General features: G+C 56.0%; 1 protein-coding gene across 10 annotated transcripts; it reads left to right on the top strand.

Moving 5' to 3' along the window:
- Positions 1-7: 7 nt before the first annotated feature.
- CTNND1 (catenin delta 1) lies at positions 8-26,184 on the top strand. 10 transcript variants are annotated; one of them, XM_052692953.1, is made up of 21 exons: positions 8-138; positions 12,087-12,204; positions 12,586-12,905; positions 13,966-14,037; positions 14,273-14,431; positions 14,640-15,172; positions 18,278-18,741; positions 18,846-19,029; positions 19,291-19,408; positions 19,776-19,929; positions 20,321-20,338; positions 20,567-20,635; positions 21,383-21,510; positions 22,150-22,300; positions 22,550-22,742; positions 22,848-22,962; positions 23,506-23,593; positions 23,873-23,920; positions 24,042-24,139; positions 24,264-24,329; positions 24,534-26,184. In XM_052692953.1, the coding sequence occupies exons 3-21, from the start codon at positions 12,711-12,713 to the stop codon at positions 24,543-24,545; spliced, it is 2,865 nt and encodes a 954-aa protein (XP_052548913.1). In that variant the 5' UTR covers positions 8-138; positions 12,087-12,204; positions 12,586-12,710; the 3' UTR covers positions 24,546-26,184. The 10 variants fall into 10 exon arrangements, with proteins under 10 accessions (XP_052548913.1, XP_052548920.1, XP_052548919.1 ...); XM_052692951.1 differs by lacking the exon at positions 8-138 and adding an exon at positions 616-739; XM_052692952.1 differs by lacking the exon at positions 8-138 and adding an exon at positions 5,097-5,627.

Below are 26,184 nucleotides of genomic sequence, written 5' to 3'. Positions count from 1 at the left end.
TCCTTTTCCTCTTGTCATTATCTCGCTTAGCAGTTCGGCAATCGGGAGCGGGCAGATCCTCCCCAGCGCCCCAGTCCCGCCGGTCCCGGACCAGAGGCGAGGCAGAGAACCCCCAGCCTCCATCCCGGCTTCTCGCAGGTGAGCGGCGATTCCTCCCGTAGCGAGGACGGGCGGCTCCCCGGCACAGCGGGAGCAGGGTCCCCGCAGCCGTGGCTCGGCCGGGACGGGAGCTCAGGCCGGGGGAACGCGACCCCGCGGCAGCCGGAAGCTTTACCGGGAGGATCGGCCTCCGGAAGCCTTCCCAGGCGGCGCGCTCACGGGGCTGTGCCGCGGACCCCCACCCCGAGCCGCTTCCTCCGTGCCGCTCCGTCCCGCCCCCCCCCCGCACGGCCGCCATTACCGCGCCGGGCGCCGCTCCGCGCTACCGCCATTGGCCGCGGCGCGCCGACGCCGGGGGCGGTACCCGGAGCCCGGCCCGCCCCCGCCCCGCCGGACCAACTTCCATTTTAGGTGCGGGAGCGGTGCGGGGCGCACGGAGCGGCGGTGGCGAAGCCCGGCCCGACCCTCTGCGGCCCCGCTTGCGCTGCGTTCTCTCGACCCGGACGGCCGCTGCTCCGGGTCGCCCCTCGGCGGGGCTCCTCGCGTCTCGAGCCCTTCGTCCCGCCGCTCCTCTCCCGCCGGAGCGGGCCGGGCGGCCGCGGGGCGGGACCGCCCCCTGTCCCCGAGGAGCCCGGCCACGGTGAGTCCCGCTCGCGGCGTCCCGTCGTTTACCGAGGGAGGGGGACCGAGGTCGGGCCCGGCCGTGCCTCGCGGGGCGTGGGCCGGTGCCGGGCGAGGGTCACGCCGTCGGTGCCGGGGAGCGCCCCGAGGTGCGCGGCGGGGGGAGGACGAAGGAGATAGTCGCGGCGCGGCCCCGCGCTGCTGCCCCGCGCCCCGCCGGGGGCCGGGCCGAGCCGCGCGTGTCGCCGATCCCGGGGCCGCACAACAAAGGGCGCCGGCGTGCCAGCGGCGCGGGGAGCTGGCCCGACAGGCGCGGCGGGTTGGCGGCCGATGCAAACGAGATCCGCGGCCCTCGCCCTGCCTTTGTGCGGGAGGAGGGCGGGCTGGGGCAGGGCGCGGGGCCCGGGCCGCCCCCCCGCGTGCTGGCAGCGGAGTCTTGCCGTGTCCTTCTCCTCGTCTGCGCCTTTGTTCTAGCGGGAGGGGACTCCGGTGGCTGGGGAGGGTAAGGGCGCGGGGCGGGTGCGGCAGTTCCCTTCTTCCAGGCGGCTCCGTTCGGCAGCGCGCCTCTGCTCTCCCGACGACGAAAAGCGACGTGCGGCGGAGCCGCGGGCTGGCAGGTGGCACCGAGCCGCTGCCGAACGGGGACGGCCTTCCTGCAGCCTGGTCCGGGCCCTGCGGGCAGCCCCGCGATTCCTGTCAGCTGGCCGTCTCGTGCCTTTGTGCGAGAGGCCGCCGACCTTCCGCGGTGCCGCTCCTCGGAGCGCTGCGGAGCGGAGTCTGAACTTGGGGTGACTGCACTCAAGTCCGGGTGCCTGTCCGTGGGAGGACTGCCAGTGGTTCTGTTATATCCTCTGAGCCTCAAGTGAGGGAGTGGGGACGGCTGAGCTTCCTCTGATTGTTGAGGAGGGGTGGGTCTCCGGGTGGTGGCTCCTGCTCTGGGAAGGTCCTGCTGCCTAGCTGGGCTGTGTGGTTGGTGCTACGGGGACAGACCTTTCCCTGCCCTGCTGGGTGATCCCCTCCCGGGTCAGTTGTGCCTTGTGGAGGGCTCTCCTGCTCAGCTGCTGGGCATTTAGGGGCAGCACCTGGTGCATGGAGCCAAGTACAGCTGCTGGTGTGGTGGTTCCTTTTGTGTCCTCTCTCACTGTGGATCTGGAAGTAAGACTGTCCTCAGCTTGGTGTGGGGAAGGTGCTGAAACTTGGCACTAACTTGGTCTAGGATTGCAGTGGGCCGGGGACTGCAGTTCATGTGCCAGCCTCTTTTGTCCGTGCCTTGTCCTGGACGTGGTGATACAGGATGAGGGCTGGTCTGTGTTGGCTGTGGGCCTTGCTGTTGTTCTGCTCCTGTTCCTGGTGCCTGCTGCACGCTGCTGTCTGACAGTACAGGGCTCGCTGTTGACAACAGGGAAGGACTGCACCCACGTTTCCCAGAGGCTCTCTGGCTTGTCCAGATTTACTCACACACTTTAATAGGGGGGAAAAAAAAAAGGGGGCAGCTGTTTTTTGTTGTTTTTTTTTTTTTTTTAAGCTGTTCTTAAACTGAATTTGACTGAACCTGTGTTGTGTGCAGACAACTGTCTTGTGGTATGTAGCCCTTGCTGGGACTGTGTGTGTGTTTTGCCTTCCTGAAAGGGTGGGAGGATGAAGAGGCTCAGTGCTGCGTAGCTTTGGGTTTGCCTTGGCCACAGTGGGGTCAGTACCTCTCATCCAACAAGGCTACCCTGCATCACTGCATTCAAGAGTCCTCATGGTCCCTTTTTTTTCCTGGGGTGGGCTGGGAGTTGGGAGGAAGGCCCAGCTCTGTCGCTAGATTGCCTCTTACTGTTTCTGCTCTTGAGATTAGGCCTTGATCCAAGGGGTGTGTTTAGGGCACCCAGAAGGATTGGCTTGGACTATGCCTGGAAGGTTGTTGGGTTCTCTGAGTGGCATCTGCAACTTTAGAGGACAGTGCTATTTGAGCATTCCGGTTTCTCTCCCCAGCTGCCCTGCAATGATCATGCTGTCTGCCTGTCCTTTTCAGGCTGGATGCACAGAGCTCCCTCCTTTCCCTACAGACACAGGTCACTGCACTGTGCTATTCTCACTGCCTCAGCTCTGTTTCTGACAAGGAGCAGAACCGCAGAATTGATTTGGGTCCATAAAAAGCAACAGGTGTTGCCTGGTTGTGGTGACAAAATCTAAACCTGTTGAGTGATTCAGGCAGCCTCAGAGTTCTGTATGTGACACAGGGCTTGGCTGGTGGAGGAAGTTGTCCTCTGGCACGGCATTCAGGAATGTGCCTCGATGTGAGGCTGCTGGGAAGGGGCTGGATCTGCAGGCTGCAGAACAGAGTGCTGGAGTTCCCCAAGGTGACTTGAGCCTTCTGTTGGCTCCTGCTCTTGTGCAGGGGGCTGCTGAGGGTGGGAAGGACACAGCACTGTTTCTTCAGGCTTGGCCTGTTCCTGTCCTGGGGGCTCGTGGCAGCTGGTTGACGAGTGTTGGATCATAAGTGTGTCTGACTCCTGTGTGTCTCATGTCTACTGCTGTGCTGCCCACCTTCCAGTCAGGAGAGCTGCTGTGTCCCACTGTCTTCCTTGTCCGGTAACTGGTACATAGGAATGGACCAATGTGAGGTGACTGCTGTACTCATGCTTCTATGTCACCTGGGTGTGGAGAGATCCTCCTGCACCGAAGCGTGCAGTATATCTCCCTGCTTTATTTCTTTACAGAGGAAGCAGTTTTCCCAGCGTGTGGTACTACTTCCTCATTGTGGCCCATATCTAAAGCACCCGGCACGGTGGGGTGAGATGGCTGGTGGGGTGCGGAGGGAAGCTGGTGACTAAGCACCGCAAGATGCCAGGTGTGGTGCTGGGATCTACAGCCCTTACTGGAATGCCTGTCTTTTTCCCTCTGTGTTCCTGTTAAGGTAGAGGCTCGTGGTGCGATGCCTCATGTGCTTCTGGTGCATGTGGCTCAGGGAGGTGGTAGTGAGCTGGCAGCAGGTTCCACGCTTCCTTTCCCTTCTGAGAGACCAGCCACCCTCCAGGGGTTGGAGACAGAGGGGCTGACACCTGGATGGTTTGTCCTCCGGCCTCTACCTTGTGTGCTGCAGCTCCACGCTGACCTCATGCCGCAGCACTCTGGCCTCTATCCACTGCAGAAATGTTTGTGGCTGTGTGGGTTGGGGTCTGGGCTGGGCTGAGCACTTCTTTCCTCTGTACGTGTGATTCTAAACAGTTGGTTACTCAGATGCTTGTGCTGATGAGAGCAGGATTTCTTCTGCTTGCGTGGCCTAAACAGGTTGTGAAACCACAGCCTGGCCTGTTGGTGAGGCAGAAGGAGGGGGTGGCTCTGTGGTTGTGGGGTGCTGGAGTTGTGTCAGGAGGCATGTGGGTGCCCTAGCTCAGCATTGTGGGCTGGAGGTTTCTTTCTAAGCTCGGCCAAGGAAGTCAGAGGCTGAAGGGAGCTGAGCAAGCAGGATGGAAGAGTGAGCCCTTGGACTGGCTCTCCTGCAGCCTAGTTGAGTGCTGCTGTGGATCTGGGTGCTCTTCTAGAATGTAGGTGACCTCAGGATGGGTTGGTGGCAGCAGCAGCTTGCTGGGTCCTATGCAAGGGCATGAGCTGCTATCATGTCTCCGTTCTGGCTCTGATGGCTCCTGTTCCTATGGGCGTTGGCCCCAGTTGCAGTGAACACTGCACAAAGTTCACTGCCTTCCTGCAATTGGCCTGGCCCTGGTGTGGGCAGCCTGGAAGGTATGGGCCTCACCTGTGTCAGCTTCTGAGCGAGGGCTGGAGAGCAGCTGGGGGATGAGCTGCTCTCATGCCACTTATGCAAGTGCAGAATTGCTGGTAGAGACCAATTATTTGGGGTGAGGCAGGTAGGATCTCTCCTACGAGCACGGTAGTCTCAGAGGAAATGAATATGGAGAACTGATTCCACCCAGGCCGAGAGGAGGAAGGTGTCTCTCTGTCCTCAGATGATGAATGTTCTTCTCGCTCCCTTTTACACGGTGCCTGGGCTTCAGATTTGCTCTTGTATCTGGGCTGCCTCCTCAGCAATGCTCCCAGCACTGGCCTGGCAAGCCAGGGAAGCGGTGCTGGCTCTCACCGGGCAGCGTGGGTAGCTGCACCAGGCGGGAGGGAGCATGGTGAACTGCAAAGACGAGTTTTTCCGACCTAGGAGGGTGGGTCACCGTGTTTGCGTGTTCCTGGCAGGCCCCTTGCCCAGTGGAGTAACGCATTCTTCCAAGCATGTTGCTGCACGCACAGCTGTTTGCCGTGCCTGGCTCCAGGCAGGCTGAGTTGCTTCAAGGTGTGCGTGTGGGGAGTGGTGGGGGGGAGATGGCCTTGCCTGATGCTCACAGGAGCTGCTAGGGGAGCAGGGGATGGCCTGGATGTGCTGCAGAGTCTCGGCAAACAGGTGTCCTGCAGGGTTATGGTGCTGTTTCCTCCTCAGCTCTGCAAATACTGAGCCCATCTTCAGAGCCTTCTGGGCACGGTTGTGTCCCCATGGGAGGATCCTTGAGGCTGGGACGTGGCACCTGCTGCCTTTTGCTTGTGAGATGCTTGCTGCCCCAGGCAGGAGTGTGTAGCCGCTGTGTTTGATAGGTGAGGATGTGGTCCCTGGAGGTAGGATGCGTCCCTTGGGGAGTGGGCCCGGTTACGCTGAGCTGGCTGTTGGGGTGTCTGTGCCCGTGCCTTGTCCCAGCCTGTGTGATATGTCAGGGTAGTGGGGAGCAGCCCTTGGCAGGACGTGGTGTTTAGAAGCTTACGGGAAAGGGAAGCCACAATGTAATTTCCCGTCTGACCAGGAAATGCAGGTTTCCTTCCCCTTGGATGGTGCAGGAGCCTGGGATGCTGCCTCGGCAAGCGGGCTAAGGGGATCTGCAGCCAAATGTAGTGCTGGGGAGCAGCTTGAGCTGCGGGCTGGGGTAGGATGCTTCCCCCGTGGTTTTCCTTCACCCATTTATTACTCCTCTTGGCAGGGTCCTCTAAATTCACTTGGAGTTGATGCATACATGCAATTAGGGAGCGGGGGCATCTGATGAGGTCATGCTGAATGGAGCTGGGCTTTTGTTGGCTGCATCCTCCTGCCCAGCCCCGGCTGATGGGTGCTGTGACTCAGCCCACTGCCTGCCCAGGAGCTGAGGCTGTTTGGAGTGAGGGGAGGACGTCCTGCTGCTGCTATGGAGCCATCTTGGAGATACCCTGCATGCCGCTCCCTCCCCAAGTATGAGCTCACTGCCTGCTTGTTTGCTCTCTGTGGGGAGAGGTGTGTGACCGACCTGGCTGTGGATTTGTGTGTGGGATGGGCAGAAAAGAAAGGAGGCTGCCTTTGCGTCTGGGTGTCTGTTAGGGTGGACAGGGAGACTGTTTATGAGTCTGAGTGGGGGGGATTTTGTGCTCCTGTTCTTCTCCATCTCCTTTGTTCCTTCGTGACTTTGGAATTCCTGGTGGGGCTGGCACTCCCTGGACAAGCCAGATGCAGTACCCTTCTGGTGTGCAGTGCTGTCAGGGCAGTTCTGTGTTAGTCCCAGCCCCCTGTGCCTTTGTGCCCTGGTCAGGCATGAGTAAGCCATGTGGAGGCTGCAGGTGTTGGAAGAGGAAATGATCTCAAGTGGCTTTGTTGGGAAGGGCAAAGGATGGCTGTAGAGAGAGCTATGCCTTAAGAAAGGAGTGAAATCCCCCTGTCTGACTGCTGGTCTGGTGCTGAGGTGTACTGTTTGCTCTGGGCTTTGCTGACCGTGGATGCTTTGTGCCTGCAGCTGGATGGGAGGGTTCCTGATGCTGCTGCTCTCTCTGCTGCATCTTCCTGCTCGAAGGCAGCCAGCAGTAGATGTGAGCTCCCAGGTGGGTGCTGTGCCCTTGCCCATCTGTTTGGGTTTGGTGGGGGCAGCTCCTGCCATGCTGCAACCTCAGATTTAATTGAGAAGGGACTTTGCTCCCTCAGCTCTGTAGTACAGCTCTTATCTCAGCGGTGCCAGGCTGGTGTTTGCTTTGCCTGTGGGAGAGAGGCGGCTGAATGTGAAAGTTCAGCCTGGTGGTGGGTGTAGGGAGAGGTGGAGTGAAGGCCAGAGATGTGGTGGCATGGACCAGGGTGGCTGGAGCTGGGGTGCAGAACTTGAGGTTTGGGAGCAACCCGCTTGTCTGGGGGCTTCTGTGCCCTTTATCTTGGTGGCTGCTGTCCCTAGAGCAAGGCACGGAGCCGGGGAGCTGCCCTGGTGGGGAGCTGGGGACTACCCCTTCCCTGCGGGGCCCAGGAGCCTGCTGGCCGCCGGAGTGCAGCCTGCCCCAGGAATGCTCTGGCCCCGTTCCCAGAATCCGGCACTTGGTGTTTGTTTGTTGCTGTGCCCCTGAGGTCTGGTGCTACTGTGACAGGAAGCGGGAACGCCGGGGGGAGGGAGGCTGGCCGGCTGTGGATGTGCCTGTGAAATCCCTTTGTCCCTGCGGAGCGCTCAGCTGCAAATTCCCACAGAGAGGAGAGAGCTGCCTTTGTGCTGCTAAAGGGCTCCCAACATGTGAAACCCCTGGGCCGGGGGGCTGGGATGGGAGCTGAGCGCAGGGGCTGCAGGCCCCTGCCTTCCTGCTGTCCTTGGGCACGTGGGGGACGTGCGGGAGGGGGGCCCTTAGGGTGATGTGCTGGGTGTTGCCGACAGGAAGGGGCTCCCTGGGCCCACCTTTCTGAGCCTACCTAAAGGTCTTACCCTGCCTGGGTGGGACAGTGGCTTTAGAGTGTGGCAGCCCCCACCCTGTGGAGCACCCCAGGACAGCTGCCCTGGGGCTGGATTACTGACATACCAACAGAACAAGCCTTGCTCTCTGTGGCCAGCCCTTTCTTTCTGTGGCCAGTCTCGTGCTGTTCCTTTCTCCTTCCCCGGGGGCAACCCTGATTGCCTGTGTATGCTGAGCCCAGCTCTTTGCTCCCTGGGGCAGCAGAAGCCACTGAACGTCTGCCCTGTTCCTGGTAGGGCCTGTCTCCTGCCAGAGGGTAGCCCACTGCATTTCCCAACCTCTTTGTCCAGGCTGGTCCTTGGAACTTGATCTATATCGTGCATTCCTGCCCTTTTCTTTTGGGGGGTGATAGTGGGGGTGTGTGCCACGTCTGCTTCCTCACTCCAGCCTGGTGTGCAGGCCCCACCCTGCTCTTATCTCTCCCCTCTTATCATCCTGCCTTGGCTGCTGGCCCTTTCCCTTATACGGCCTGCTATTGTGTCTGCTTGCATCCCTACAGGTAACTCCCTCTGCAAGGGAAGCTTTCCTAACAGGGACTGCAGCCCTTGTGGCAGTTAAGCGAGGCAGTCTGGGCTGCCATCCTGCTGCTGGTTGGACAAGCTGTGTGCTATGAGTATTGAGTGGCTCTCTTCATCTTGGCTGCTCCTCGTGTTGTGGTTCCTCCTTCCCCAACTCTTGCCAGGGCCTGGTGGTGTGGGCTGGGCTGCCCATGGGGCAGGGAGTGGCCCTGTCAGCACAAGTAGCTCCTGGGATGGTGACTGGGCTTCTTGCATGGGTAGTAGCCTGTCCAAAGTTCCTTCCGTGTCCTCTGCAACCTCCAGGCTGCTGGATAAGATCTGCTTTGGACGAGGCACGTGTGGGAGCTGTAGGTCAGCCATACTGCTTGCCTGTGCCTATTCTCAGGGTGGGCTATGGGCTACTATGGTTTTGGAAGTGCATCCAGAAGATTGTGTTCTCCTGATAGTGATCCCCTTCCACGTGTTTGTGTTCAGCTCATGGCTTCTCTACCTCAAAAAGTGCTGCCCTGCTGCACCTTGACTGGCATTGGTGCTTGCCTCCCTGTGCAGCGTGAGGGCTGCGCGTGCCTCTCTGAGCCTGGGTGTGGAAAGAATCCAGAGATATTGGTTCATTTATTTTTTAGCTAATTGAGACTGATCGGGAGCCTGTGGTGAATTAGTAGGGATGTGAACCAGTGTAGAGCATCAAATGTAATGCACTGTGAGAGCTCAGGCAATTGCAGGCTTCAATTATTGATGGGGCTTCTGTTTTTACTAGGTACATCGCAGTAGGTAGATGGAACCCGGAGAGTTTGTTTCTTCCTCCCCAGAGAGGGCAGGGTCCTGGTACTGAGAGTTGTCCGTGTTCCCTGCCGAAGGGCAGGCAGCCAGCTGGCTCTGAGCCCCTCAAATGGATAGGGCAAGGCTAATTACTGGGGCGATGTTGCCATTTTTCTTGTCTAGTAGTTGAGGCAGCGTGCCTGGCAGGCCTGCCTGCCCTCAGCCCTGCTGTCCCTGCCACGTCTCCTCCAGCCCTGTGACCCAGCACTGGGCAAAGGACTGTCCTGCTGGAGGGGGAGGCAGCTCTGCTTCTGCCTGGAGCTGCAGGCAGTGTTGTGTGATGAGAACAAACCTTGTCCTGTGGAACAGGTGTGTGAGGAGCGCCAACAGCCGGGAAAGCTGCTGTGGGTGGGTAATAGCGGCCCGAGCCGCTGTGACGCTGACTCCCTCTGTGCTGTAATGAGGGCTGTATGTGCACCTCCTAGCAGGGAGCTGTGCAGGGCTGACATGGTGCAGGTGGCTTCTGGCTTTGCAGGTGCCTGGCTTGTGCTTTGCCCAAAAAATCCACAGCGTTGAGGGAGTAGACGTAACTGCATCCATCCTGGAAGAGGGGGAACAGGTCCTTGTGAAAACCCAGCAGAGGGGCTTTATGCTTGAGTTGCTTTATGCACTGCAGCAGGTGGTGCTTGTCAAGGCTGCTATGTGTTATCTGTAGGATCTTGTCTGTGCTCTGCCCGCGGTGTCCTGTTCTGTCTGCCAGCTCAGGGTCAGTCTCCCTGGCCAACAGGAGCCTTTGCTGGTGAGGAGCCCTCAAAGCTTCAACTCCCTCCTCCAGCAGAGTAGGATACGGTGAACTCCATGTGGGTATGGCTGTGATTGGGCCCTCAGAGTTATTTTCACAGGTGAAGTATTTGGTCTTGGGGCAGGCAACCGTCCCAAGAGTTGGGAGCAGAAGCGTTCAGGAAGAATATCCAGAGTTCTTCCCCTGGGCTCTTCAGCACTGTGCATCTCTGTTGAAGATTGATTTCAGGAGCTCAGAGTGCAGCACAGAGCTGGCCCAGCACTGGGAAGTGGGAAAACGAGGCCAGAAGGACCGGGCTGTCAGGCTTTCTGGGTGCATGCATTGGTCCCTGGGGGCTGTGAGGTGAGTACTGTGGTGTTCCTTGTGCCCTGGGGTAGGAGCTGCTTGGGGATGTGTTTTGTCTTCAGGCTTTTTAGCTTTGCCCTGAATCAAGCTAGCTGAAATATTTTTGGCTTGCTGGGTTTTTTAAGTAATGGGTGTGTCAGAAAGTGCCTCTCATGATGAAAAGGCTTTCATGCAGCCCTCCTCAAAGATGGTCATGGTCTGGCTTCGGAAAAATGCTCTGTGTAGTTGTATCTTCAGAGGCGGGGCATGAGGAGGGGGAGATGGGTGCACAGCAATCCCTGGAATTTCGTCCTTTGTTTTGTGGGATGCAGCTTACTCAGCTTGGAGCTGTCACAGGCAGCTTGCTTCCTCCTCTTCCCTCCTGCTCCATGTCCCAAACTGAAGATGGCTGTAGCCCTGAATTGCCGTGGATAGCCAGCAAAGGGTTGTGCTGTGCCCGGGAGCTGCTCCCCAAGATTGTGGTATGGGAGCCCGCAGGGAGTTGGCAGAAGGCAGAGATCTGGGGCTGACCCTCAGCAGCCAGGAAGGCGTGTGGCTGGGTTGCTGTTTGGGGGGTGTGTGGCAGCTGGTGGTGGGGAAGGGCTGTGCTGTAGCTTCTGCTGGGGTGGATGTTTGTGAGTGCAGGGGAGCAAGGAGAGTGGGCGAGGGACCAGTCCTGTGTTCCTTCCCCCGCTGCTGTGTGTTTACTCCCTGTGGAAGGGACAGGAAGGAAACAGCCTCATGGCTGCTCCAGCCCCTTATCTGGCTCCCTTAATGGCCCTTCGAGTTCCATTGTTAGCATCCACATTCTCTTGGCTGTGCACCCAGGGGATGTGTGGAGGTGGGGACATGGGCCTGAGTGGCATTGCTGGCTGTGTGGGGCCTTACCTTCCTGTAATGGCAAACTCCTCTGGCATGGTTGCCTGAGGGAGGTTGTACTGTGCAGGAGCCCTTTTTTTTGTCGGGGTTGTTTCTCCCTTTTAAAGAGCTTAGTGAGATGCTGTGCTGGAAATGAGTGCTCTTCTACCTGCCAGCAGTCGTTCTGGCTGGGATCTTGGGTACTCTGTAGGCATAGGGTGTCTGTGTGTGATATGACCTTCCCATGCTCCTGGGGAAGCCTGGGCACCTGCTGGCTGAGTCCCCTGGGACTGCAAGCACTGTCCTGCTACAGCCTCTGCAGCATGGCTGTGGGGTTGGGCCCTGCAGCCTTGCTCTGTGACCGAGGGAGCTGTCACTGAGATCCAGTGTGGTGGCCCTGGAGGCTGAGGAGCTGCATCCCCCATCAATTCAGATGGATGCCAACCATGGATGGAGGGGTGTTTGATTTGAGGGTGAGAGTTGAGTTCTTACGGGGCAGAGACGGGGAGGCAAGGTGATCTAGAGCCTCATCTCTGCTGGGCACTGCACATACACAAGTAGAAGAACTGGATTTTTTTTATTGATGAAGGCATTACAGAATGGAGGCAACCAGATGTTGGGATATGCTGCAGGCAGCCTTTGAAGCACATGGAAAAAAATCCAGCCTGCTTTGCTGGATTTGGTCACAGTGGTGTCTCTCTGATAGTGCTGGGGCAGATGGGCTCCTCGGGTGTCTGTGGGAAGCTCTGGGGCAGGCAGAGCCACAGGAGGGATTTGGGCTCGCTGGCAGTGGGGGAGGCATTTCAGGAAGTGTTTAATCTAAATACTCTTGAGTTAATTCTTACTTATTTTCCACATTAAAAATGATGCAAAAAAAAACAAACAAAAGAACACCCACTCTACTCTTGGTGCCTCTGACCCACCATCTGCGTCAGACTGAAACTGGAGGGACTGGGCTGCCAGGGAGTGAGGGCCTGGAGGAGATAGGTACTGTGTAAGGGTGGCGGTGCCCATGTTCCTGGCCCTGGGTTGGTGCTGGGAGAGCGGGCAAAGCTGCTGCTGTGCTGGAGACCGTGGGAAAGCAGTCCCTGCCTCGGCTGCCTGGCTCGAGCGAGTCCCCGCATGCCTGCAGTGACTGTATGGGTTTGGGAAAACCTCTTGTGGGCCTGCCGGGGCTTGGCTGGGGAGGTGGAGGGCCAGGCCCATGGTGTTCCTGTCAGCAGGGAGCTGTTTGAGGGGCTGCAGTGTCTGAGGGAGCTGTTGCAGAGATGGTGCGAGCCTGCAGCTGACCCAGCTCCATCCTTCAGAAGGAGAGGAGACCCTCAGCCTGTTCCCTTCCCTGCCTTCTGATTTAAGTTTGCTCGTGGTTTGACCCCGTTCTCCTGCTGTCCCTGCAGCTCTCTTCCTCCTGCTTCCTCCCTGTGGTGGCTGGGCTATTTCTCCCATGACTCTCTACGTCTAGACCTGGCTGTCCCGTGCCTTTGCCAATCACACCCGAGCTTCCTCTTCTAACAGGTCTGTATGGAAGAAAATGATTTCTCTGTCAAAATGTGTTCATTGTGATGTGCTAATTCACTGTTTTCCTTTGGGAGGGGATGTTGATGGGTCTTGGCCGATGCCCATCCCATATCAGTGGGCTGAGGACCTCCTAGGATGGCCGCAGGTCTGGGAACCCTGACGAGGACCTGAGGGTGGTGGTGGAGTGGCAGCTCTCAGAGGGGTTTGTGCAGCCCCCTCCTGGGGGTCCTGTCCCACTGTGCTCCTTTTTGTGGATTGGAAGGAGCTGTGAATGTCTCGTTATTGTTTTTCCCCTGCTCTGAAAATCTGTCATAATGAAATCAGTCTCTTCTGACCTTTTTTTTTCTCTCCTCCTTTCCTCCCTCAAATCATGCGCAGTGAAGAGCGGGGCTCCTCCCCTTCTGGGTCACTTTTCCTCCTCTCACCTTGACACCAAGCCAACTCTGCTTGTGCCTCCCTGTGCCCTTCGCCCCTTCCCCGCCCGTCCTGGGTAACCGTCACCCATGGACGACTCGGAAGTGGAGTCAACCGCCAGCATCCTTGCCTCTGTCAAGGAGCAGGAGGCGCAGTTTGAGAAGCTGACACGGGCGCTGGAGGAGGAGCGGCGCCATGTCTCAGCCCAGCTGGAAAGAGTGCGGGTCTCCCCACAGGACGCCGGCCCGGGCTTGGCCAACGGCACACTCTCCCGGCGGCACCAGGTAAAAAAGGCAGAGGTGGGCACGGAGGCTCCCGGAGCCCCTGTCCCTGTCAGTTCCGTCTCAGTGGGGATGGCCCTGGGCCTGGCTCCCTCTGGCCTTCCTTAGAGATGAGGTAGAAGAGGGCTATGCTGGTCTCATAATGCTGGCAGTGTTGTACGTGGCCGGGGCTGATGTTTGCACATCCTCAGCTCACCTATCTGGGTCTTTCTGGACAGAAGGTATTGGCCTGGAGGGTCTTGCTGCCACGTCAGCTCTGGTTTTGTTCTTCCGTGAGTAGTTAAGGTTGACTGTGTTCAGTACCTGGATATCCCTGCATGTTCCACCTGGCTTGTCAGAAGATGGAACGTGAGTTGGTGTATTAGCTGTGAGGGTGTGTCTTTGTCTCCTTTCATGTGGCAATGGGCACATTGCTGGCATCTTGGTTTATCCCTGGAGTAGCCAAGCCAGGACTGTGAGAGATCTCTACAGGGCTTGAAGTGTGGTTTAAAATGCCTTGGCTCAAGGTCTCTGTCCTGCTCTCGATTTCCTGGGCTGTTCTGGGGAGGGTGTCTTCAGGGCTGGTGGCACAGTGTCATGTAAAAGGCACCCACCTTTCTGACTGTGTGAAAGTTGGTGCTGCCAGGAGAAATGTGGGATGGGAAAGGGCAACTGGAGGGACAGTGTGAGCAGATAAAGCTGCAACACCCAGCAGTCAGCTCCCTTGCAATCCTTGTTAGCCTCAGGGCTTGTAGCTCCTGCTTCAGGAGATAGGAAAGGTCTCCAGGGCAATTGGGGGGAGTTGAGAGGCTTTTGGCTTCTCCATAAGGGTATTTGAGTGAGATGCAAGTAGTGTGGGGGAGGTAGGCTTAGTGCCATGTCCTGTAACTTCTCTCGGCTCGATTGGCCTGGGTGCTGGCTTTCTGTGTGCTACACAGAGCTGAGGAGTGATGTATGGCGTGTGCTATGGCTGTCGGAGCCAGCTTGGGACCTGGGGCTGGCAGGAAAGTGGGGATAGCTGCAATCCAGGCAGGGACAGGGGAGTGGTTGGGTAACAGGCCTGCAATGATGATATGCATTTCAGAACGGCCGTTTCTTGGGTGATGCTGACCTGGAAAGACAGAAGTTCCCAGATCTGAAGCTCAACGGACCACAGGTGAGAGGAATGAAGCTGTGGGCAGCCTCCTTGCTGGATGGGGTTGTGGGGAGACCTAGCTGGCTGAGGGGAACTTGTGTTTCTAATGTGACCACCTTGGCTGAGAGGACTCGGGGCATGTTTGGTGAGTACACCCTCTTGTGCAAGGGGATATTGGGGCTCCTTGGGGTGTAAGATCTCCTCTTCTGGCTCTGTGTCAGTTGTGCTGATGACTTTGTGTTCCTGCTCCTCCCAGGACCACAGCCACCTCTTGTACAGCACAATTCCCAGAATGCAGGACCCGGGCCAAATTGTAGAGGAGACGTACACCATGGAGGAGGACCCAGAAGGGGCCATGTCTGTTGTGTCTGTGGAGACGTCAGATGATGGGACAACCCGACGCACAGAGACCACGGTATGTGCCTGGGGAGGGAGGGAGCAGATGGATTGGATGCCAGCTAGGGACTCAGTGGTCGGTGTCACAGCTGTGATCGTTGCCAGCTCATTGTTTATGTGAAACCTGCCTAGAGGGAGGTGCTGGACTGAAAGGGGCCTCGGAGGTCACAGGGCTGTGGGGTGGGACAATTTCCTGATGAGAATATACCCTATGTCCATCTCTCTAGGTGAAGAAAGTGGTGAAGACTGTGACCACCCGAACGGTGCAGCAGGTCCCCATGGGGCCTGACGGGTTACCCTTGGAAACTTCACCTGTCCCAAGCAACTACGTCCAGACGATGGACAGGAACTTCCGCAAGAATGGCAACGGTGGCCCTGGCGGCTACCTGAACCACCCAGGCACGGCCACGCTTCCTCGCAACTACCATTACCCCGATGGCTATGGCCGCCCCTATGACGACAGCTACCCGGGCAGCGATCACAGCTATGGCAGCCTGTCCCGTGTCACCCGCATTGATGAGCGCTATCGCCCATCTATGGACGCTTACCGGGCCCCCAGCCGCCAGGACATCTATGGCCCTCAACCTCAAGTACGTGTTGGGGGCAGTAACATGGACCTCAACCACTTCCACCCTGAGCCGTACGGCCTGGAAGATGACCAGCGCAGTGTGGGCTTTGATGATGTGGACTACGGGCTTATGTCTGACTATGGCACAGCCAGGAGAGCAGGGACGCCATCTGATGCTCGACGTCGGCTCAGGTATTGGGGTATTGAGTGCGTGGCAGCACACGCTGGGGGCAGAGGGTTGTGCTAAGGTTCCTTCAACTCATTCTTTTCAAAGGAACCGTAGAATCACTTATGTTAGAAAAGACCCACGAGATTAAGATGTTACAGCCTTGCTGTAACAAGATGTAACATAATAGGTAACTGAACATAATTTGAGTTGTACTGCTTTAAAATTCTTCATGTTCTCTGCAGCAGCTTATACCCTCAAGTCCTTCAGGTGTGCACTGCAGTGCAAATAGAAGGAGGGACAGCGCCACAAGATGAGTCAGGCGTGGCTCGTGCAGGAGAAATCTTGTATCTGTTTCAAATTAATTGTGTGCTTAATTGGTGGTTAATACTCAGTGCTAATTGACAGTTGTCCTGCAGCGAGGAGTTCCGTGAGGTGGCTGGACATGGCTCTGGGCTTTTTCCTCTGCACTACCTGTTCTATTAGCATGGTGAGAAAGATCCAGCTGCTCTGTCACTGGCTGAGGTTGGGTGCTGCAGTATTCATCCTATGCCCCAGTCTGGTTTATCTGCTGGGAAATGTGCCTGATGTCTGCTGGAAGCAGCAGCAACTTCACCATTGCATTCTTGCCAAGCTGAGAGTGGCATGCAGCCCTGAAGGAGTTGTGCTGAGCCTGGGGCTGAAGCAAACAAGGCTTAGCACTGCAGTGCCCTAGGGAATGCTCTTGCAGGGTGGGACAGGCTGCTCGACCTGTTTGACAGTTGCAGCTTCTCCCCTTCATTCTGCTATGGGTGATCAGCAGCTTTTCCAGCTTGACTCCTGTGCAGCTGCCTTGGACAAGTAGAAGAGGGGTTGGGTGGTCCTTAACTATCTTCCAAGATGCTTGCAGGCATCTTGGAATGTTACCTGCTAGAGGCTATGGCTGCCAAGGACAGCTATCTTGCACAGTTTACTCATACTAGTGAACGTGGCTGCTGGCTGGCTAAGCCTCTCAGCTTGCTCTACCTGCTGTTTGTGCTGCCAAGTGGAGATTGAGGAGGTGCTGGAGTGAATTTGAACAGTACTGAGATAGGACTGGAGTGAGAAGCTGAGCCTGAACCCCAGCAATGGGAAGGAGTTGCTGGTGGGCTGGAATGTACGTCCATTCCTGCTATGGGGATAGTCAGAGGGCTGACAGCAGGCTCCTTAGGTTCCTAGGACAAGTAGCAGAGGCTTGAGAGGAAGGGAAGAGGACGTATTTGCCAGCCCCTGTCAGAGATCCACCCATTTCTCAGGGCGCATCCTGTAAATCCCCAGTAGCTCTTGGCTGCTGCAGAGACTGAAGGAGGAGCTTTGTCCTTCTGGCTTGTGCCAGCACGAGCGTCTCTGTTGCTGTGTTGAACCAGTCGGGGCAGTTGTTCTCCCAGATTGATTTCCCCAGCCTTGTTGTGAAGTGTGTGCTGGTTAAAGGAGAGCCGGTGAGGCTGACTTGAGAAGGCTGTGAGAAGCCAGCTTTGGCAGTCCTGAGCCCCCGTGTGGCCTCTCAGCATGCCCCTTGGACAAAAGGGGTGAGGCAGAGTCCAGAAGACAGGGCATGTGTGCAGCCCTTTCCTACGGCCCCATGAGCAGGCTCTCCCTCCCTGTGCAGACCGATAAAGATCACAGCAATCTGTGGAATCCAGGCACTGTTGAGCTTGGCTTGTCCCCTGCCTTCTCAGTTACCATCTTGCTCAGCTGACTGGCTCACCGAGATGGCAACAAGCAAGAGCAGCATCCCACCCCCTGCCTCCAAGATGTTTGTCTTGAGCAGGGGCCTGGTGTTTAATGACTTCTTTCAGAGAGGCAGCTTGCCAGGCACGTGGGGGACAAGGGAGCGTGTTAGGCAGAGAGTGTGGTGTGTGTGCTAGCGGTATGTGGCCTTGTACCCTCTGCATGACTCTGCTTGGAGCTCCCTGCCTGCAGGAAGGCTCAGCAGCGGCACAGGAGTGCTTTCCTTGCCTTCCCCTGCCTTTGCTACTCCATCCCATACCCCTTCTGGGATGCTAAAGGCATCTTACAGGGGTGAGGCCAGCTGCAGGCTGTGGTGGAAAGAGTTGAGATGTTCTCTTGCAGTGTTGGCATTGGGCAGCTGTTTTGCTTCTGTTTGTTCTGCTGCAAAGGCATTGTTGGTGCCCAAGGTGATGTTCTCAGTTGCCAGACTGAGCAGCATTCTTTGGTTGCCAGCCCTTGTGACTTTGTGCCCCTGGAGCTTCTGGTTTTGGCAAGTTCTATTTAGGGGAGATTGTGTAGGGAACAGAACTGCTCACTGTCCTTTCTTGCATCTTTATGTACCCACTCAGTCAGTTATGGGGATCCTTCCTGCGTCAGATTTAGGAGCTTTAGAAGTAGGATCTGAAAGTGGCTGAGCAGATGTGAGCCGGGGGACACAGCCTCATCTTGGACCTGGGTTGTGCAACCACAGTGTGTAACACGATAGTCCCAATGCATGTAGCAGTCAGTAATACAACCCCCTGCTTCTCCTGTCCCTTTCTGCTGGAGACTGCCAAATTCCTTTGCCCAGGTGGAGGGAAGATTCTATTTGCCACGGAGGCTTAACAGTGACCTAAAAATAGGGTTGGAATCAGGGATTCTGTATGCTTTGGGTGTGTGTGCACTACTGTCAGATAGAGGACTTGCTTGTACCAAGACTGGGCGTGGAGGGCTGGGGAACTTCTGTGTGGTTTGCACTCACCAGCAGTATGTTGTGGGATGAACTTGCCCTCTAGTGGCCGTGGGCCTGAGTAGTTGTTGGTGCTGTTACGTGGGCTGGCTCAGCCTAAGGGCTGGGCCTTGCCACTATAAAAGTTATGCAGAGAGCCGCACTCTGTGTCTGACCCAGAAGAGATCTGTTAGGTGGGAAGTGGCCCTACTTGCTACTGGGGCTGCCCAGTCCATTTTGGAGATGCCTGGGGCTGGCCTCCAGGCTCCCGCTGGGCCTTGTGTAGCTCTATGGGGAGAATGAAGATACCGTGGTGCTGCTCTGCAGCCTGGCTCCTTCCCTTTGAGGGTGTGCTGCAGCAAGTAGTGGTGACTGCGTACTGTGCGTGTTTTTCTCCATCCTCTACTGAATTGGACAGGGTGTGGGGCTCACACTGATGCTTGCTGTCTCCTAGGAGTTACGAAGACATGCTGGTGGATGAAGTGGCTCCCGACCGGTACTACTGGGCCCCCCTGGCTCAGCATGAGCGGGGCAGCTTGGCCAGCCTGGACAGCCTGCGGAAAGGAGCACCAGCCCCGGGCAACTGGCGTCAGCCAGAGCTGCCAGAGGTGATAGCGATGCTGAGCTTCCGCCTGGATGCTGTCAAGTCCAATGCAGCTGCTTACCTGCAGCACCTGTGTTACCGTAATGACAAGGTGAAGACAGAGGTGCGCAAGCTGAAAGGCATTCCAGTGCTGGTGGGATTGTTGGACCACCCCAAGAAAGAGGTGCATTATGGTGCCTGCGGGGCTCTCAAGAACATCTCCTTCGGCAAGGACCAAGACAACAAGATTGCCATCAAGAACTGTGACGGGGTGCCTGCTTTGGTGCGCCTGTTGCGGAAGACCCACGATATGGACCTTACAGAGGTCATCACAGGTAACGGCTCCGGGGAGGTGAGGAGGTGCTAACCTGTTGGGTGAGATGTAGGGTGCAGGCGTTTAAAGCCCACGTGCCCTGACCAAGCATGTGTGGCTTTGCAGGAACACTGTGGAACCTGTCTTCACATGACTCCATCAAGATGGCCATTGTGGATCATGCACTGCATGCCCTGACTGACGAGGTTATCATCCCCCGCTCAGGCTGGGAGCGAGAACCCAACGAGGACTCAAAACCCCGCCACATTGAGTGGGAATCAGTACTCACCAACACTGCTGGCTGCCTTAGGTAAGGGAGAAGGGTTACAAACAGCTGGCAGAGAGCTGTAATGTGCTGGGGCTGCTGTAACACTCCATCCTGGAGTGGGAAGGGACTGCTTTGCTGTTGACCACTGTTGACGATGTGGTGATGCTTCTTGGCACTGGAGGAGTTTCTCTGTCAAGAGAAGCCAGAGAGGAGTCTTCCTTTGATTTGAGCTCTTTTGGGTGTGGACTGCTCCTTGCTTGCCCTCAGCTGTCTCCCCCATGCTGTATTTCTCTTGATTGACAGGAATGTGAGCTCAGAGCGGAGTGAAGCCCGTCGGAAGCTGCGAGAATGTGATGGGTTGGTGGATGCCCTGATATACATCATCCAGTCTGAGATTGGCCAAAAGGACTCAGATAGCAAGGTACTACAAGAGGGGATGCTACCTGGGCCAGCAGAGCTGGGAAGGATACACAGTGCTCTGCTATTTGTGGATTGTTCCTGGGTTCATTCTGATAAGGGCAAAAGATGGAGAGGAATCAAGGAATTTGAGCTGATAGGGCTACTTGAGGGACACCTATACCAGGCACCTGCCTTTCCATACTTGGGAGGAGAGCCTCCGTGGGGTATGATTCATGTACTGTGTGACCAGATATTGGGCTCTCAGCCAGCAGTTGGCAGTAGGAATACTTGACCCTACAGTTAGGCTGTGACTAAGTGACTGCAGCTTTTGCCCAGAGATGTGGACTGGGCACGTGCTGCTCTGAGTAGAACTGTCTGGCTTTCTGTAGCTGGTGGAGAATTGCGTGTGCCTGCTGAGAAACTTGTCTTACCAAGTCCATCGTGAGATCCCCCATGCTGAGCGCTACCAGGAGACTCCTCTGGTCACCACCAACAATGCTGGGCCCCATGCTGCAAGCTGCTTCGGTGCCAAGAAGGGCAAAGGTTCGTTGGCTTGTGACATAAAGACACACTTGCTTCAGCGGGGCTTGAGGGTGGTGTGGGATCTTTGTGATTTGTTCTCTCATCTCTCGTGTGAAGGCTAAATTGTGGCTTTCTCTGGAAACACGGTGGCTTGTGCCTTCCCTTGCTTTGGGAAGTTACTGCTTGACTCATTCAAAGCATTTGACACGAGCTAACGGTGCCCTGGTGGGTTTCTGTGGTGATGGGATGGTGGTGGATGGACAACCACTAACTTCACATCTTCCCTTTTCTTATGTGTTGTCCTTTCCCCCTCCCTTTGCTTTCTTGCCAAACGATCTGCCCCATGATGCTGTCGGCACTTCTCTCCTCCTGCCTCCCCTCTCTCCTGTCCTCCTCTCCGCTTCGCCAATAGACGAATGGTTCTCCAGAGGTGAGTGTGCTCTTGATTTTAATTTTTCCCTGGTGAAAATGATTGGGTGCCTTCCTGAGCTCTTTGTTCCCCTGCAGCTGGCCTTGTGCTGCCTGCGATGTGACTAATGTCCTTGGTGGCATGTAGCTTCTGCTCACCTCTGGGCTTGTTCTTGTAGCAAGTGGCAAAAAGCTGCTGGGCTGATGTGGAAAATGAGGTGTCTTATGCCTCTGTGTTTGCTTTTTAAAGGTAAAAAGCTTCCTGAAGACCCTGGTGCAGATACAGTGGATTTTCCCAAAAGAACAACTCCAGCCAAAGGTATGTTGTCTAGTGCGTTCAGGACTTGAATGCATGGGGCTGCCTTCCCACAAGCAGTTTGGGAAGGGGTGGCATTGATAAATTTTCTTTCTCCCCACTGAAAAGAGCCTCCTAAATGGGCAGAGGTTTGTCTTGAAAGTAGTTTGTGGTTGTGCAGGCTCACAAGCTGTGCAGCAGGCAGCCCTGCTGGTCTTGATGGATGTGAGTGCTACCTCAGGACAGGCTTGCTGCACCTGCGGAGGGAGCTGTTGCCCTCGGAGCTGAGGGAGGGCCTGGTGGCACAGCCCTGCGAAGAGGCCCCCTCTGCTGTGGGTTTATATTTGTCAGTGTCCTGCCTGCTCTTCTCTCCTGGACATGAAGGATGGGCAGGATTTTAAACTAAAATGCCCTGCCTAGAGGAGTGTTCTGCAGCGTGAACATGGAGAAGGGTCACTCCAAGTGACCTTACCTAATAATAAGGCAACCTTGAGGGCAGCAAATCACAGCCCTTCTGTGGTCAGCTGAGCAGCAGCTATTGGCCATGGACTTTAGTTCAGCTACTTCTGCCTTGAAACACTGTATTCTGAAGTCTGAAATTGATATCTGGGCTGATTATCTGGGGTTTCAGTTGTTAAGGGACAACCTGTCTTGCTGTGTATTGAAGAGCAGACAGTGCCTAGCAGTACTCCTTTGTACAAGTCTGTTGCTTGGTCTTGGGTACTCACAGAAATTATGAGTAAGTTCTTCCTCTCTGTGCCTCTCTGGCAGGCTACGAGCTCCTCTTCCAGCCAGAAGTGGTCCGGATATACATCTCCCTGTTAAAGGAAAGCAAGACTCCACCCATCCTAGAGGCTTCAGCAGGAGCAATTCAGAATCTGTGTGCTGGCAGTTGGACAGTGAGTGCCTTGTAGAGCTGGACGTGTTGGTGCTCATCGGTGTTTGAGGGAAGGGGGATTTGGGGCACGTCACTTTTTGGTGTCAACAGAGCTGCGAAGTGTCAAAGCTCTGGCATTCCAGGCTGTTGCACTTCATGTGACTTGCTCTGAAGAAGGCATAATTCAGCAGCACAGCTCAAATGTGGACCAAATCTCTCCTGTGCTGTTAAGGGTTCTCTGCTCTTTGCCGTCTGTTTCTTTCCAAGGGCTGCCTGCGTCTCTTCCTGCAGCCTGTTCCCTGCCACTTCTTCCCTTCTGCAGTCTGGAAGAAAGGAGTGTAGATTTGGGCCCACTCTGTGGTCCTACCGTGCCTTTGCTCTGTGTTCTTTGTGTATATAGAAAGATCAAACAAAAGCATGCTTAACTGGCAGGGAGGGCTTTGACACCTGTAAGTCAGCCCTCTCCCGTTCACAGGCGTTGCCTGGGGTTACTTGGAGATGGGTGTGGGACCTTCACAGCACCTCTCCCTACGGGTGAACCCGGGGCCCTTGGTTTCTGAGGTGGGTGGGTGTTCAAGCTCCCAGTAGTGCCCCCGTGCTCAGGAGCAGTGCGAAGCTTTGCCTCCCCGGGTTCCACCGTGGCGTTCTGCTCTCCCTGCAGTACGGCCGCTACATCCGCTCAGCACTCCGCCAAGAGAAGGGACTCTCAGCCATTGCTGACCTCCTGACCCACGACAGTGAGCGTGTGGTGAAAGCAGCGTCTGGAGCCCTCCGCAACCTGGCTGTTGACTTACGTAACAAGGAGCTGATAGGTGAGAGCTGTGGGCACGCTTCACGTCTGTTTGGCTTAAAACTTCCTCTAGACTGGGTGGCTGAGGACGTGCGTGGGCACAGTGGCTGCACAGGGGCTTTCTGCTGTCCATTTCCCAGATAAACATACACTGGGCTCCTTGGGAGGTGCATTAGAGTTGGTGACCTATCTCTGATCTTTCAGTAGTGACTTTATTCTTCTAGTCACTGTCCTCCTTGCTCGCTCACGCCCAACTGTTTGCCCTTATTAGGTAAACATGCCATCCCCAACCTAGTGAAGAACCTGCCTGGAGGCCAGCAGACTCCAGCCAAAAACCTCTCTGAGGATACAGTGGTGTCCATCCTCAATACCATCAACGAAGTCATTGTAGACAACCTGGAGGCTGCCAAGAAGTTGCGGGAAACGCAGGGGATTGAGAAGTTGGTGCTCATCAACAAAACTGGGTAGGCTCTGCTTGAAGGGCAGTGCAGGGGTGGAGAGCAGCTTTTCCCAAGGTGGCTTTGAGGCTGTGGATATTGCCAAACATCTTTTCCTTCACTGCTTTCTAGGAACCGCTCAGAGAGAGAAGTCCGAGCAGCTGCCCTCGTCTTGCAGACGATCTGGGGGTATAAAGAGCTGCGGAAGCCCCTGGAGAAGGAAGGCTGGAAGAAGTCAGATTTCCAGGTACAGGGAGTGGTGGAACAGTACCCTGTTCTAGCTTGGGTCCTGCTGCAGGGAGGAGGTGCTCCAGGAACTCAGCAGTGTTTGATTTCAGCTCTTCTCTTGCTCCTGTCACTAGAGACCCTTGAAGGTGTCCCCTCTGCTACTTCTTAGTGGGTGGATGGCAGTGGAGCAGAAACACTCTGCAAAGTATTAAGCCTTGAACATCAAATCTACCAGCAGGGAGAGTCTGCAGCACTAAAGCCGTTGTGTGTGTGTGTGTGTGTGTGTTTGTGGGAGGGGGGCAGGGGAGGGGAAATGGTCTTCTGGTATTTGCTTTCCCTCCTAAAAGCTGCAGCTGCCTCTTCAAGGCTGGGTGCTGCCCTGACCCAGCCTAGGTAGTCTGCCTCCATCCTTGTTTGTGGGTACACCCCCAGGGGCTTAGGAGCACCTTCAGGTCCTTTGCTCAAGGACTGTGGGAGGGAAGCACTGCTGGGGCTGCCAGGGCCGGAGGGTTGCTATGTGCTTGGTGTATGGAGTATGAGTGGTTGTTTTCTGGTGCTCCAGGTGAACCTTAGCAATGCCTCTCGGACACAAGGAGGAAACTCATTTGATGACAGCACCTTGCCTCTCATTGACAGGAACCAAAAAACAGGTATGTGCCCTCCCTCCTGCTGGGACTTGTCTCCATGTCGACTGCCTTGTGGGTACCTGTGTTCCCTCTGTACTTTTCTCCCCCAGCTTCCTTGGGTTCTCCAGGGGTTCGTGCAAAACCATCAGCTTTTTCTCAGAGCTTATGTAGAGTTTACAGTACTATAGTATCCTTGGGCCAACAGTGCTGAAGCTGGAGTTCCATCTGGCCTTATCCAGCAGTGATTACACTGCTGCCTGTGGCTGCAGAGGCTATGCCTGATCTGTTTTCTCATCCTTCTAGACAAGAAATCCTCCCGGGAGGAGATCCAGATGAGCAACATGGGACCAGGTAGGAAAGGGACTGGAGGAAGGGCATCTTCTCTGACGTGCTGGGAACGCCTTGCCTCCTATGGAGAGGATGCTGCCTCACAAAAAGGTGGTGCAACTGGTGGTCTCGTGTCTTCCTGCAGACAACTATTCCACACTTAACGAGATGGACCACAGCAGGACACTGGACCGATCTGGTGATCTTGGAGACACGGAGCCAGTGAAGGCAGCACCGTTGATGGTGAGGAGCCTTTCTTAATGAAGCTGGTGTGGGCAGAGGTGCAGGGAATGGCACTGGGAGAACCGGGCTCCTGTGACTAACCCCCGCCTGCTCCTTCGCCCCTACTAACCCTGTATGTCTGCAGCAGGAGGAGGGGCAGGAATCCCAGCATGAGGCAGAGGAAGATCCTGCTGAGTTTTCCTCTGTGTCGGTATGTCCTGCAGCACCCTGTCCAATCTGAACAACGGTGGCAAATCCTGCTGTGCTGTTAGGGGTGCTTTGGGCAGCCAAATCGCGCTCTGATCGCTGCAGTCTACAATCGCTGTCTGATGCTGATCCACAGGGGCTGTAAACACACCTTCACTGATTGTTCCTGCTCCGGCTGTGCTAACGTTTCTCCCCTCTCTCTCCACAGCAGAAGATCTAGCTGCTACCCCTGCCTCCGCTCAGTTTGGTTGATAATATATTTTATATATATAAATATATATAACTCTTCGTGGTGGAATGGACCGAATTTTTTTCAACTTTTTTTTTTTTTTTTTGCTGGACTGTTTGTGCCAACTAGCCAGCCAAATGACTGGGCCTGGTCCCACAGGAGGCAGCCCAGGCTGCTCTGCCTCCTCTCGGTGGCTGCATCTCCCTGTTCTGGGACAACTATCAATAACTCTTCCTCCCTGTCCTCCACCACTTCCCTTCCTTCAGAGAGGAGGCCCTCCTGCCTGACTGCCTGCGCCAACCGGCAAGGATGCTGCAAAACAATTCCAGACCTCTGCCTTGACCAGGAACTGCCTTTCTGCCTCACCTTCCTTCTGCTTGGAGTCTACTGTGGGGACAGCGACCAAGACCTTACTTGCCACCTTCCTTTGTTGCCTATAGGATATTTTTCTGTGTGTGGGATCACTCTTGTGCTGAGGCTGCAGGGACAAGAGCATCCCTCCCTGGCAGCAGCAGGACTGGGATGCGAAGGAGGCTAGAATCACGGGGGTGTTGGTGGAAAGGAGAAGCAGCAATAACTCTTCTTGCTTTGCTCTAGATGAGGCTTTGGGGGTGTGGGAAGAGGGATCTATCCTAGCTTTGACTGTTTGGCCTGGCTCTGGATCCTGCTGCGGGGAACAGGGGTCTGGATGGGGCAATTGAAAAGAGGAGGGATCCTTATGTAGGGAAAAGGTCTGTGTGGTGCGTGTGGGGCAGGCCTCTGCCCTGGGGGTGATCTTTCCCTGGGGAAGGAGTAGGGTAGGAGGAGTAGCAGCAGGGCTTTCGGGGCCGCATTTCTTTGGGAACTGGCTGAAGTAGCGGTGGGTCTGCGAGGGCGTGCGCAGCAGGTAGGGCCTGGATCCCAGCCACCCCCATCCATCAGCTGCCTGTGGCAGTGCTCCCTCAGACTTCTCTTGACATGTGCCTTTCTTTTGCCACTGTGAAATAGCTCTTTGAATTGTACTGTTTGGCTTCGCTAGGGGAAGCGGTGTTCCAGGCTGCTGGTGGGGCTGAGCTGGAAGCCCAGCGGGGAGGATCCCAGCCCTGCTGCCTTTGGCTGCCACTGCTGAATAGGGAGCAGGGCTCTCCCCTCTCTCCTGTCCTGGGGAGCCCAGGCTGTCCTGGGAGCATCTCTGTGGTGGTGGGGGTGTGTTTGGTGCTGTGATATTCTGGGTGAATAGGGGGAGGCTTAGGCTCACTGTGCAACTGGAAGCCTCTTTGCAAGGCTGCAAACTGGAGATGGAGCCCTCCCCAGTACGCACACTTGTGCCTCGCTCTTCCAGCTCCAGCCACACCTCAGCTCCGTTTGGTTTTGTTCTGGGGGTCTAACTTCTCTTTTTCCCTTAAATATGTAAAACACTAATTCCTTTTAATTTTTTAATTCCAGATGAACCAAAAAGAAAAAAAAAAAAACCCACAAAACCAAGCTTCCCCCTTCCCTCCTCTCCTGCGCAGGGCAGGGGAGCTGGCTGCAGGGTGAGGGTGGAGGGGGCAGGAGCACCCCACTGTTCCTTGTCTGATTCCTGTGCACACTCTTGTAACGCTTTTCAAACAAAATGATTTTTTTATATAAATAAAGTTTTTAAAGTGTG

Source organism: Tympanuchus pallidicinctus, unplaced genomic scaffold, assembly GCF_026119805.1.
Source record: "Tympanuchus pallidicinctus isolate F22 unplaced genomic scaffold, pur_lepc_1.0 scaffold3, whole genome shotgun sequence".
Lineage (NCBI taxonomy): Eukaryota > Metazoa > Chordata > Aves > Galliformes > Phasianidae > Tympanuchus > Tympanuchus pallidicinctus.
This window is presented reverse-complemented; position numbering and strand designations above follow the sequence as displayed.

Excerpts from the sequence above, each read along its gene's own strand:
- CTNND1 (XM_052692953.1), top strand. The coding sequence starts at position 12,711 with ATGGACGACTCGGAAGTGGAGTCAACCGCCAGCATCCTTGCCTCTGTC. Across the intron at positions 14,038-14,272 it reads TGAAGCTCAACGGACCACAG|GACCACAGCCACCTCTTGTA; the intron begins GTGAGAGGAATG and ends TGCTCCTCCCAG. Across the intron at positions 23,921-24,041 it reads GATGAGCAACATGGGACCAG|ACAACTATTCCACACTTAAC; the intron begins GTAGGAAAGGGA and ends GTCTTCCTGCAG.